This window comes from Mesoplodon mirus (genome assembly GCF_964341445.2).
Source record: "Mesoplodon mirus genome assembly, chromosome: 15".
NCBI lineage: Eukaryota > Metazoa > Chordata > Mammalia > Artiodactyla > Ziphiidae > Mesoplodon > Mesoplodon mirus.
The window spans coordinates 43,032,887-43,045,807 of record NC_138991.1 but is presented as its reverse complement, the minus strand read 5'-3'; the positions used below and the strand labels follow the sequence as shown (position 1 = coordinate 43,045,807).

The 12,921-nt window shown below is 53.1% G+C and overlaps 1 protein-coding gene across 4 annotated transcripts; it reads left to right on the top strand.

Moving 5' to 3' along the window:
- Nucleotides 1-2,631: 2,631 nt before the first annotated feature.
- STX4 (syntaxin 4) lies at nt 2,632-11,375 on the top strand. Of its 4 annotated transcripts, none has more exons than XR_014296051.1 (11): nt 2,632-2,921; nt 3,110-3,211; nt 3,324-3,423; nt 3,560-3,634; nt 4,360-4,430; nt 6,181-6,289; nt 6,361-6,437; nt 6,674-6,811; nt 7,701-7,811; nt 9,204-10,474; nt 11,154-11,375. XR_014296051.1 is itself a non-coding variant. In XM_082644392.1 (11 exons), the coding sequence occupies exons 1-10, from the start codon at nt 2,892-2,894 to the stop codon at nt 7,969-7,971; spliced, it is 894 nt and encodes a 297-aa protein (XP_082500518.1). In that variant the 5' UTR covers nt 2,636-2,891; the 3' UTR covers nt 7,972-7,989; nt 9,204-9,337. The 4 variants fall into 4 exon arrangements, 3 of the variants coding, with proteins under 3 accessions (XP_082500516.1, XP_082500518.1, XP_082500517.1); XM_082644392.1 differs by lacking the exon at nt 11,154-11,375 and adding an exon at nt 7,891-7,989 and having other exon boundaries at nt 2,636-2,921; nt 9,204-9,337; XM_082644391.1 differs by lacking the exons at nt 9,204-10,474; nt 11,154-11,375 and adding exons at nt 7,891-7,989; nt 8,086-8,531 and having other exon boundaries at nt 2,637-2,921.
- The last annotated feature ends 1,546 nt before the right edge of the window (nt 11,376-12,921 follow it).

Sequence of the window (12,921 nt, the reverse complement as noted above, 5' to 3'; positions counted from 1 at the left end):
AAAAAAAAAAAAAAGATCAAGTAGGGTTTGACCTTCACACAGACTGAAAGGAAAATACCCCCCAACACCCACACATTCGAGGCCCAATATAGTTAATGCACCCTTCAAGGCTGCTCAGAGGGCCTGAGAGGAGTCAAAAAGGACCTTGAAACCATGAAACCATGAGAGATACGGGCTCAGCTCTGGAAAGCTCCATCCCCAGAGCCATTCCCTCTAGATGGCCTCTGGTCCCCAGCTCCTCCACACACCACTCCATGGGGCTTTGAGCCCAGCCTCCTATGTATGACCTTAAGTCACCATCCCATAGCCCTGTGATCCCATCCAGAGACCACAAGTAAAATAATGACTATCATAATCCTGGGAAATTTAACAAAGGCACCAACAAATCCAGATCATAGCTGGAACCAAGAAGGCAAGTCATCAAAAGGCTGAGAAACAGAGAGGCAGGTGGGACTGGTGGGCCCAGAGAGACCTGGAATCCACAGTAGTAAAAGCCCACAGAGGGGGGCTTTTGCAAGACTCTTTCATATCCTTCCTTACCTCACCTGATATTCCTCAATTCTTACCTTAGGCAAAACAGAAATGACCAGACCAAGTTGTCAAATGGAGAAATTAAGGCCCACGGAGGAGCAATGAATTATTTAAGACAGGATTAAAGGTCAGATGTCCAAAAGCCCGTCCACCGTACCACTCAGAGAGACAGAGAGAGACTAGGGACAGAGACAGAGGGAAAGAAAGGAGTGGGGCAGGGAGGCAGAGGCCAACAGGAAAGACCCAAGAGCAGAGCAATTCTTCCTCATGATTTCCAGGGAACTCCGCGGGCAGGGCTTGGCCTCCTGAACCCTTCATTTAAGCCTCTAACCCTTCATTCCCGCTGTGGGTTGATCAGAGCAGCACCATCTTCACTCCTTCATCCCCAACCCCAGATGAGCCGAATTCTAAAGGGAAGAGGAGAAGGATCAAAGCCCCTCACATAGAATGATACAGCACTTGCCAGTTTCACTATCATTGAACTTTAGAGCAGGGAATACCCATAAAGACTATCTCCCCATCCCCCTATTGCCACCCATTGTAGAGATGGGAGATCAAGGCCCTGAGATAAGAAGTGACTTTCCAGAAGTCCACAGCAACTCAGTCACAGAAATCTAGGTTTCCTTGGGACTTCCCTGGCTTCCACTGCAGAGGGCATGGGTTCGATCCCTGGGAACTAAGATCCTGCATGCTGCACGGCATGGCCAAAAAAAAAAAAAAATGTAGATTTCCTTACTAGGCCATAATAGAGAGGGACCCTTCCTCCCCTTGCTTGACCTTCATATAAGCTCCCTGGAAAGAACCCTGGGATCCAGGAGAACTAATATTCATTCTGGCTATGCTGAGACTCACTCAGTGGCCTTGGGGCCTCCTCCTATAGAATGTAGCTTCCAAAAGTGCAAGGCATTCTTGTCTGTTACGCCCTCATGTATCTCCAGCCCTAGAACAGTGTCTGGCCCATAGTAAATTCCCAATAAATATCCACTGAATGAATGAATGTCTACAGGGCTAGGGTTAGGGAAGTGTCACCGTGACAGCCTGAGGCCTAAAAGAGAACACTAGGGAACCATAAGCTTCATCTTCAGTTGAAAGTCTAAGATTCTGTCCACAAATATTTACTGAGGGTCCACTATGTGCTGGGTATTGAACTAGGTGCTGGGATTCTGGTGAGAACCCTACAGTCATGCCCTCACCTCAAGAGCTCACAGGCCACTATAATGTGGAGTTTTTTTGTGGACTCCAGAGGGTAGACTCCGGTGGAAGGTGGGGTTCTGGGGGGGGCGGTCTAAGTGACATGCTGCTCAATATAATAGACTCTTTTCTCAGCCTGAGCTGCCCTGAAATGGTGTCGCTGCTCAGAAGGTGGTGAGTGCAGCAGGACTGCAGCGTTCAAGCCGGGCGCCAGCCGCCCACCTGTCAGAAGCTGTGCCAGGAGTATGCGGGAGAAGAGATTTCTGCCTCGGGTGAGGTCACTTCCCACCCCCAGATGCTCTGCCTACAAAACCCTGCAACTCTCTGATGCTGGATCTTTTCCTTTTCTGAATTTCAAGGTCTCATCATGTTGACAGCTCCAAATTCTAAGTCGTCTGCCCAACACGCCCGGACCCAAAAGAAATAAAGCCGAATTCAGCCAGGGTCCTACCACCCACTGCCTCTGGGGATAGTCTGCGCCCCCTCCCCGCCGCGTGGGGGCTGAAGGGAGGTAACTTGGGCACCGGGGTGCCGAGGACGTCGTGGGGAGATAGGTGTTCCAGAGACGGAGTTGACAGAGCCGAGACATGTGACAGTCGAAGCGTCACGTTCTGTGGTCCGAGAGGCTGGGACCGGGCCGGTCACGTGACGCGAGGAGGGGTGCACCGTGGGGTGATGTGAGATGAGGGGCCTCTCAGATTACATACCAGTGACGCATTCTCACCCCTTTTGGCAAGTAGATTTCCGTTTGAAGATGCGAGAGTTCCGGCGAAGTGGGCGGGTTCTCACGTCCTGGCAATTTTGCTTCCGTTCGGGGCCCTGCTGCTTCCGACCTCCGCCTTTCCCTCGGGTGGGGAAGGGACGAGATCCCGTGCGCATGCTCCAGTCATCCCAGAGGGGGCGGGGCCGAGGCTACTGGAGCGGGAGGGGGGGGAAGAAAAGGGAATTCCAACCTGTGGAAACTTGGGGGTCCCCGAGGTCGGCTCCTTCCCCTTGACTGTGGATGGTGCCAGGCAAAGAGCCTCTGGCGGCTCGTGGGGGGCAGTTTTGGGGTCCGCAGGGTGAGGGCGGAGGGGAGTGTCAGAGTGTGAGTGGGATACGGGAGTTCCAAACTTAGAATCTTGAGGCCCGCCGGGCTCCGGCGCCGGGGAGAGGGAGCTCGGGCCGCCATGCGGGACAGGACCCACGAGCTGAGGCAGGTGAGAAGTCGGCGCAGCAGGGTTGGGGACGGGCGGACGGGATGGGGTCTGGCTGGAATGCAGGACTCCTGGTCTTCGGGGCAGGGAGGGGTGGCTGTGGGCTAGGAAGAAAAGACCCGGAAGTCTGTGAGTCGTGCTGGGCGAGAGCAATAGCAAGGAAGTGATGCCAGTGACCCCGGCCCTGGCAGGGGGATGACAGCTCGGACGATGAAGACAAGGAGGGAGTCGCGCTGGTGGTACACCCGGGCACTGCACGGCTGGGGAGCCCGGACGATGAATTCTTCCAGAAGGTAAGAGGCTGGGGTCTCGGCCTGGATTCACGAGGGAGCTGGAGGACTCGAGGAACATAGCGGCCTGGAGTACTCCCATATCTCCTTCAGCCCTCTCGGTCATCCTCCCCAGGTTCGGACAATTCGGCAAACTATTGTCAAGCTAGAAAATAAAGTCCGAGAGTTGGAGAAGCAGCAGGTCACCATTCTGGCCACGCCCCTTCCCGAGGAGAGTGAGTCAAACCCTGGGTGTAGAACGCATGCTCAGCCCGAGGGATTGTGGGGATTGTAGTTCCACGCAGGTGGTGGGCAGGGAGATTTGTTGAGGTAGGGGCTGCTGTTTGGGCATCATGGCTTTCTCTTGTTCAGGCATGAAGCAGGACTTGCAGAACCTGCGCGACGAGATCAAACAGCTGGGGAGGGATATCCGCGCACAGCTGAAGGGTGAGCTCCTAGGACCTCAGATTCTTTCCTCTGATCCTGCCCAGCTCCTGGTATATCTGGGGAGTGTGTGGCCCAGAGAGGCCAGTGATATATATCCAGGTCACACAGCAGGCCTACGTCTAGAATCTCCGTCTCCTGACTTCCAGTCCAAAGTTCTTTCCACAGCATATGCCTGCCTCTCAGGTTCCCTTATTTATAATGAAACCATTTACATTTGACCCTTGACCGAGGCAGAGGTTAGCGTTGCCACCCCACCCCCCAAGTCATAATATGCATATAACTGTATGGTCCACCCTCCATATCCCAGGTCCTGCATGGGTGGATTCAACTAACTGTGGATCATGTAGTTCTGTAGCATGCATTTATTTTCTAAATATCCAAGTATAAGTGGACCCACGCAGTTGTGCAAGGATCAGCTGTACTTCTACAATTCTTGCTGCCCAGTGTGCATTCTTTGGGCAGGCAGATGGGGGTTTTGTTAGGAGGCCTCTGCATGCCTGTGGGAATTCTCCGATGTATTTATTGCAAAGAAAAATATACTTTTGCCTGTCAGAGACTCAGAATTAGTCACTTTATGATAAATTTTATTTCCAAAAAAACATCCTATGGCCATAATCACCTCTCTATTGTATGGCTGGGTGGCTGGGGTCCTAGTCCCCAAACGAATTTCAGAAGCCACAGGTCAAACTCCCCTGCTCTACCAATACTCTTGTGTCTTTCCACAGCCATAGAGCCCCAGAAGGAGGAAGCTGATGAGAACTATAACTCGGTCAACACAAGAATGAGAAAAACCCAGGTGGGTTCATTATTCCCAGAACTAGGAAATTTCAGCTAGTGTTTTATAGATCATTAGATGGCAGATGTAAGAAGGAAGGGCCCTTAGGGATCATCAAGTCCAACCAGATGATTTTCCAAATGGGGAAACTGAGACTCAGAGAGGAATAGGATTCACCCAAGGTCAACAACCCAGGTCTCATGACTTCCAGTCCATTATATCCCTGCCCTCTTCTCCTCCATTCAGTGGGAAGTTGCTGAGTCCCTAGACATGATCTGGGCTCGGCTGTAGGAGATACTTTCTAGAAGCCAAGATGGGGAGTTAAGCTTGAATAGATGACAAAGGCATTATTCAGGTAGGACTTGGTAGCTAATGGCTCTACCCAGGGAAGAAGAGGGTGCAGTCAAATGGCTGGGAGGTTCCCTGCCCATGTGACAGGGACATCCTCTGCCCCAGGGACAGAATTCAAGAAGTCAGGAAGAGGAACTTCCCTGGGGTGGAAGGTCACTGAATCAACAGCTTTGTAAGGAGATTTTTTTTTTTTTTTTTTGCGGTATGCGGGCTTCTCACTGTTGTGGCCTCTCCTGTTGCGGAGCACAGGCTCCGGACACACAGGCTCAGTGGCCATGGCTCATGGGCCTAGCCGCTCCGCGGCATGTGGGATCTTCCCGGACCGGGGCACGAACCCGTGTCCCCTGCATCAGCAGGCGGACTCTCAACCACTGCGCCACCAGGGAAGCCCTGTAAGGAGATTTGAGGTGGTCTGAGCAGCCTCCTCTGAATGCCCAGTGGGGCATGGTTTGGAGTTCTTGGAGATCAGAGTTGAAGTAGGTGGGCCCAGAGCTCAGCAAAGACCCCAGATTGAAGATGGAACAGTTTGGACATCTTGAAAGGGTACAGCTGAAGCCAGGAGAGCAGATGTGTCTTTGAGGAAGGAACTCCAAGGAATGAGCAGATTTTAGATATCAGCGAAATGGACAAGGAGAGAGGGCCTTTCGGGGGGGGGGTGGCTTGTGGTAGTCATTGGTGTAAGAGGCTGACGGCCCAGGTGGGCCTGTAAAAATCTGGGCAATCGCTATGACCCCTGGGCATCCCAGCACACCTCTAGTCTAAGCAGTGAGGCTGGTGTTCAACAAGCATTCCACAAATATTTGTTGAAGGTCTACTGTGTGCCAGACCCTTTTTCAGCTGTTTGGGATACAGCCGTGAACCAAAGATCCCTATCCTCACAGAGCTTACATTCCAGTGCGGAGAGACAATCACCATAATAAATGAGTAAATTATTTTAGAACATAGGAAGTATTAAGGGAAAAGAGCAGGAGAGGGAATGAGAACATCGGGAAAAGGCAGGTTGCAATAAGGTGGAGAAAACTTCACTTAGAAGGTGACATTGTAACAAAGACTAAAGGCCTTTGTGGACCCTGAGCATTCCAGGCCGAAGGCACGCAAGTGTAAAGGCCTGAGGTGGGGCTGTGCTCTGCTCAGGGAGGAGTAAAGAGCCCACTGTGGTTGGAGGGAAGGGGTGAGGGAACAGTGTCCGGAGGTAAGGTCAGAGGGGCAATGGGGGAAGGGGCGGGTCATATAGGGCCTTGCAGGTCCTGGTAAGGGCTTTGGCTTTTACTTTGAGAAACTGGGGGAGCCTTTCAAGGTGGTCAAGGCAGCAGGCACCTATGAGGTCATGCTCTTTGCTCACTGTACCCACGGGGACGCTGAAGCCCAGACCGGGCAGGGATCCTCCCAGGAGTACCCAGCTTCTATTCTCCATCCTTAGCACGGCGTCCTGTCCCAGCAATTCGTGGAGCTCATCAACAAGTGCAACTCAATGCAGTCCGAATACCGGGAGAAGAATGTGGAGCGGATTCGGAGGCAGCTGAAGATCAGTGAGTTGCGGCGTCTGGTCCACAGGGTCAGGTGACCTGACCAGCTCTGAGCCTGGCCTTTTCCTTCACAGCAAATGCTGGAATGGTGTCTGACGAGGAGCTGGAGCAGATGCTGGACAGCGGGCAGAGCGAGGTGTTTGTGTCCAATGTGAGTGGCCGCAGCCAGCCTCCCTCTGCCAGGCTGCCCGTCCTCTCTGAGTCCTGGCCCTTTTTCATGGAGGGAATCCTGAGGCCCAGAAGGGCACGAATTAGCCTGCCTGGAACCACTCATCAGGGGCCTGGCCCCAGTTCTAGGCCTGAGGGCTCCCCAAAGCTGAACAGGAAATTCTGAACCTGCTGCTGGTTTCCCTGTGACTTGTCCCTTCACTCCTGTCCACTCTCCAGATACTGAAGGACACACAGGTGACTCGACAGGCCCTAAATGAGATCTCGGCCCGGCACAGTGAGATCCAGCAGCTTGAGCGCAGTATCCGTGAACTTCATGAGATTTTCACTTTTCTGGCTACTGAAGTGGAGATGCAGGTGGGCACCCCAGGCAGCTGGCCAGGCTTGATTCAGCCCCTATACGTGAGACCGTGTTGTGCCTGTCAGCCCACCTCCACCCTTAGCCTCTCTCCCTGGGGCTTTTGTTCCCCTCCAGACTGGGCCAAGCCCCCAGGCTGGCCTTTATTTCTATCCTTAGCTGTGCCCCCAGATTGCGTCCTCCTGAACAGCTACTTGGATGGCCACTCCTCTATACATTGTACCCCATCCCTCAAACTTGAGCCCACCCCAGGTATGGCCCCAACCCTGGCTTCTCCTCCACCAACAGAATCTACCCTCATACTTCTGAGAGGTCCACAGCTGCCCCCTAGAGGGCCTGCCTCCTAAAGTCTGTACAAGGATGGAGTGGGAGGTGGTATTCTTCCCCCGGCCCTTATCTCAGGATAAGGGGAGCTTCCAGCCCTGTCCTGGAGGAGCTGACCCAATGCTCTTTCGCAGCTGGGAGTCATGGGGAAGAGCTTTCACTCGGTAGGAGTACCAGGATAGGGAGAGCTTCACAGCAGCAGGGAGACAGGCCTAAAGAACACGTGACTTCAGACAGACTTGTGAGGGGACAAAAGTTCACCCTGTGTGAAAAGATAGGAGCCATGTAAGGCACTCAGCTCCCAGCCAGCACTGCGAGTAGAGGTTGTACGGGGCGAGGGAGCAGGACAGAAGGGACCACATGGTGGAAGGGGGCCTCGAAGCCACCTGCAGGAGGGTGGACTTTGGTCAGATGTGGTCCTGCCTCCACATCTTTGTTAGTGCAGTGTTTTCTGCCAGGAATGTCCTTCAGTCATTTGTGGTTGGGCTGGGCAGACTGAGGAGCTGCTGGGCCCTCCACCCCCAGTCATTCCTACCTGCCTGAACCGCCCCCTCTTCCGAGCAGGGGGAGACGATCAACAGAATTGAGAAGAACATTCTGAGCTCAGCAGACTATGTGGAACGTGGGCAGGAACATGTCAAGATGGCCCTGGAGAACCAGAAGAAGGCGCGGAAGGTCAGCCTCCCCCCACCCCCACCCTGGGTGGCCCTCCCTCCCCTCCTGAGTTTCCCTGACCCCCACTCCTCTCCCACAGAAGAAAGTCTTTATTGCCATCTGTTTGTCCATCACTGTCCTCATTCTGGTGGTCATCATTAGCGTCTCCACGTTGGTTTGATAGCGCTGCATATTCTCGGTGAGATACTGTGGGCCTGCCCCCTGGCCTGCCCCATCCCTGACCCCAGCCTTTCCTCCTCCTCTCAGACCCTCTTCTGCCCTCCTTCCCTTGCAGGCACTAAGAGCACCAGGGACCCCGGGTCTACCTTCTCTCCCAGCAGCTGGGGGTGGGCAGGACAGAGCCTCCAGCCAGACCCCTTCCTCACACTGGCCTTGTGCAGAGGGGCAGACGGTCCTTCTGGGGTCGGCAGCCCCTCATCCATGGGGGCCTCCCTCCTCAAGCCACAGTGCCTGGGGGCGGGCCTGCACTGTCCTGTCTGGCTGGGACATGTGGTTTTGTAAGAAATTAAAAAAAAAAAAAAAAAAAAAAAAAAGCTTGGAGATTCCCCTGTGCATGTGTGTTCCTGAAAAGGCTGGTCCAGGGCCCCCAGGTAACCAGCCTCCCACCTCCTGGCCACCCTTGGGGACAGGCCCAGCCCAGGCAGGCTCAGATCAGACTGTCATAGGTGCTGTGAGCACACCAGGCTGGCAGTGCCCTTCTACTCTCCCATGAGAATGAGTGGGGCCGGGAGGGGGTAACACCCACATCTGGCTGTGAGTACCTAACCCCAAAGGAGTGAGGCTGAGCCAGGCCAGGCTGGGACACAGGTGGGATGTGTGTATGTGTGTGTGTGTGTGTGTGTGATCTATGGGCATTCCTGAGGCCAAGAAGAAGAGGCACTGTGAAAAAGTAATTGAGCCTGTTACTTTGAATATAGTGGACTCGGAAGGGCCTGTCTCAGAGGGCGTGATATTTGAGTGGCGTGGCAAGTGAGGAGGGGCCGGTTATGGGAAGAATCAGTGAAGAGGTTGCCAGGCAAAGGTTCAACAGGCCAGGCCCTGTGCCCAGAAAAAGGCATTGCCCCTTATATGAGTTCAGGTTAGAGAGCCAGGCACTGCATCAGCTCACCTTGTTTCTCAGGGGTCTTGTGGCTGAAGCGGGTAGAGGAGGCAGAGGAGCCTGACCCCAGGGTTTCCATGACTCACCTGAGCTCCAGGCTTCCACTCTAAATGTCTAAGAGTTCCAAGTCCCATGCCTAGTTTCTGCAGCTGGGTGTGGCGCCTGTCCCCAGACACCTAGTTTCAGGGCTTCTGGCTCCGAAGCCTGGTAAAAACAGGGAGGTGCCTGATCCTGACCAAGGTCTGGGAGCTGGGTTCCAGCCGCCCTGTCCCATCGCACTTTCGATCCCACAGGTCACCGCTGCTGCTCCTGTAGCCCAGCCCGTCTGGTTGCAGTACCGCTCACTTCGGCCACCAAGTATGGGGTGCACATGTGGGTGCCGGGGCGACGCGAGCGATGAAGGGCTAGCTGTGTGGTCGTTGGTGCAGACTCAGACCCGCCCCTGGACCCGGGATGGGGGAGGGGTCGGAGGGCGGGATTGGGCCGCAGTGACGTGGGACAGGACCGCTCAGCCTCCATCCGCGGCTGGGCGCCCGCCTGCAGCGCCTCCCTGTGGCCCTAGAATGGCGGTTGCTCTGTGCCTGCGCCAGATCCGAGGGTACACTTGGCCCCGAGTGTACAGGGTGTGGCTGAAGGGTAGCCCGGTCGCTACTTGGAAAATGACTGACTAGCGGACCTAAATGTTGTTCCTGAAGAGCATCAGGATTGGTCCGTAGGGCGTCCTGAAGAAGCGAGCACCGGGTATTAAACAGCAATTAGAGGACGCTGATGTGGGCGGGGCCTCAGAGGGAGTCCTCAGTCGCACCCAAAAGCGATTGGATCACAGAGCTCAAGGGGCATGATCAAAACGCCAAAGGAGACGGAAGGCAGCTGGCCAGTGAGAGACTGGCGTGCGTGCGTAGGGAGTCAGAACCTCACGCGAGAAGGCGTGGCCGGGTCGCTCTCCCGCTGCCCGGACTTGCGGCTGGCCGAGTCTGGGAGGTTACCCACGCCTTCGTCCTGCCTGAGATCCTGTATCCTGTGTACAGAAGAAACTCTAGACGCCTACAGGAAGGAACCCCTCATTTTCAGAAGCGTGCGAACACTCTGGATGCCCACCCAATGGGGAAACTGCGGAGCCGGATGGATCCTGCCCCAGGGGAAGATTGATTTGGACGCGGGGCCTCTGCGCTTCCCTGATTCTCCATTCTCCATCTCTTCCCCTTGCGGCCTGCTTCTTCAGCAGAATTCTGTCCTTTTGGTCTCCTTTGTCCAATCCCCCATTTTTCTGCCTTCAGAATCAAACTGCACGACCCATGGTACCTACTGGAATCTGGTAGAGACTGTCAAACCGACGCGGAGACTGCCACATCTACACAGCTGGGTGTCCACGTGCAGCGTGTGTCTTCCGCTTGGCCGTGCTGGACAGCGCCACCCTGAAAGGCTGCTTACCCTCTCACCCAGGATGCCGTCCAGAACCTCCTGGAAGAGTTAGCTAGATGGCCAAGCGAGGGCTCAGATGCCGGGCTCAACAATTTGAACTTTTTCTGTGGGCTGTGGGGACCTATAGAAGGTTTTTGAACAGGTGAGTGGCAAGTTTGGAGCAGACTTAGCAGACAAGTGCACTGGAGGTTTCACAGGCTCCCTTGCGTATACCCCTTCCCTGTGGGAAACCGACCTGAGTGAGGGGCTAAGGGCAGGTTTTGCACTGAAATCCTGGCTTGGCTGCTGTCAGCCCAGCTTTCAGGGAACATGGCCTGTGTTAGTTGTGGCTTTTCCAAATCATGTTGCATCACAACCTTTCACCTGCAGCCCTCTCCACTTACTCCCTAACCTGAATATTTCATGGTTCAGATTCTTAAGAAAAGGAACCTGACTGGTCTAGGTCAGGCTACATTGACCTACCTATGAATCGTCTACCTTGAGTCAAGATTTTACCCTTGACCAAGATGTATGAGAGGCGTTATGTGGTACAAAACGCTGCAGCAGAGTGCATATGAAGCAAGAATGGACGAGTTCAGTGATTGATATCAGTTTCTGGTACAGCCCTGTGGTAGATTATTGTTCCAAATATATGCTGTCCTTCCTACTGGGCCCCTCACATTAGGAGGATTATACATTCATGCCCCACTTACAATGGGCTTGGCTATGGCCAGTGGAATGTGAGTAGAAATGCAAAGTACCACTTCCAAATAGAAGCTTTAAGCACTAATGAGTATTCTGAGAGCTTCCCTTCTCTTTTTCCTCGGCCATGAAACTGTCAGTTGCCATATCAAGACTTCTTCAGCCTGGAACCCAGAATTAACAGGACATGAAGCTGAGCTGTAGCCCACCTGTAAAATGATGCGTAATGTAAATGAGAAACTTCTCTTGCTGTGAGCCACTGATATTTTGAGGTTGGTTGTTACCACATCAACAGTCGTTTCAACTGTTACAGAATTATTACCCAGCAGTGGGGTGTTGCTACAATAAAAAATAAACCTGAATTGTGTGTCATTGGCTTTGGAGCTGGACAGTGGCTGGTGAGGAAACTACCATTGGAAGCTGGAAAGATGGTGATGTGTGTTATGCAGTGGTGAAGCATCTTTTTAAACTGTAAGCTGGAAATAGAACTAAGTATAAATAATGTCCCACTGAGTTTAGAGCTTTAGGCAAAAAACTGGGGAAAGAGAATATTAGTAGCATGCCTTGGTTGCTATTGGGTGCATTTGACAAGTTACTGTAAGAAAGAAATGACTCAGAATATAATTGGCCAGTTTTTAAGCAGAAATGGAAGAGAATATAGAAACTCCAGGCAAGTGATCCAAATTTTTAACCAGTGAAAGATACAACTTGACAAGGCCATTAAGGCACAAAGTTTTATTAAAATTCATCTTTGTGGGACTTCCCTGGTGGTGCAGTGGTTATGAATCCACCTGCCAATGCAGGGGACACAGGTTTGAGCCCTGGTTGGGGCAGATCCCACATGCCGTGGAGCAACGAAGCCTGTGTGCCACAACTACTGAGCCTGCACTCTAGAGCCCATGAGCCACAACTACCGAAGCCTGCATGCCTAGAGCCTGTGCTTCACAACAAGAGAAGCCACCTCAATGAGAAGCCCGCGCACTGCAAGGAAAAGTAGCCCCCACTCGCCGCAACTAGAGAAAGCCCATGCGCAGTAACGAAGACCCAGCGCAGCCAAAAATAGAATAAATAAATACATTTATTGTAAAAAAACAAACTCATCTTTGTGGCAAGGGCCATATCAAGTGTATGGCTCTCATGCCTTATGTAAAAACCTCTGACTTGGTCGAAGTGGTTCCCAGTAAATCCTTTCAGTTATACAAGGTGATTCAGGGAAAAGAGATTAAGAGTGTAACTCTCAAAAAAAAAAAAAAAAAAAGAGTGTAACTCTCCATTTGCCTACAACTAAGTCGAAAAAGAGGCATGTCTGGGGCTTCTCTGGTGGCGTAGTGGTTGAGAGTCCACCTGCCAATGCAGGGGACACGGGTTCATGCCCCGGTCCGGGAAGATCCCACATGCCATGGAGCGGCTAGGCCCGTGAGCCATGGCCGCTGAGCCTGTGCGTCCGGAGCCTGTGCTCCGCAACGGGAGAGGCCACAACAGTGAGAGGCCGGAGTGCCGCAAAAAAAAAAAAAAAAAAAGCGTGGCCAAGGAGAATAAATGGAAACGGATGGGCCATTATAAGGGCAGAGCCAGAACTTCCCTCGTGGTCCAGCGGTTAAGACTCTGCACTCCCAATGCAGGGGCCTGGGTTCGATCCCTGGTCAGGGAACTAGATCCCACATGCTGCAACTAAAGATCTCGCATGCCACAACTGAAGATCCCGCATGCAGCAACTAAGACCCAACTAAGACCTGGTGCAGCCAAATAAACAAACAAACAAACCAAAAAAGGCAGAGCCAAGGACATGGATAAGAATGAACTAGGGAACTAGTCCCAGGAAGCAGTCCCACTCCCAGGGGAAGGAGGGGGTCCTTTTCAACATCTGCCCAGCAGGATTTTTAGAATTATCATAGACCAGTAACTTCT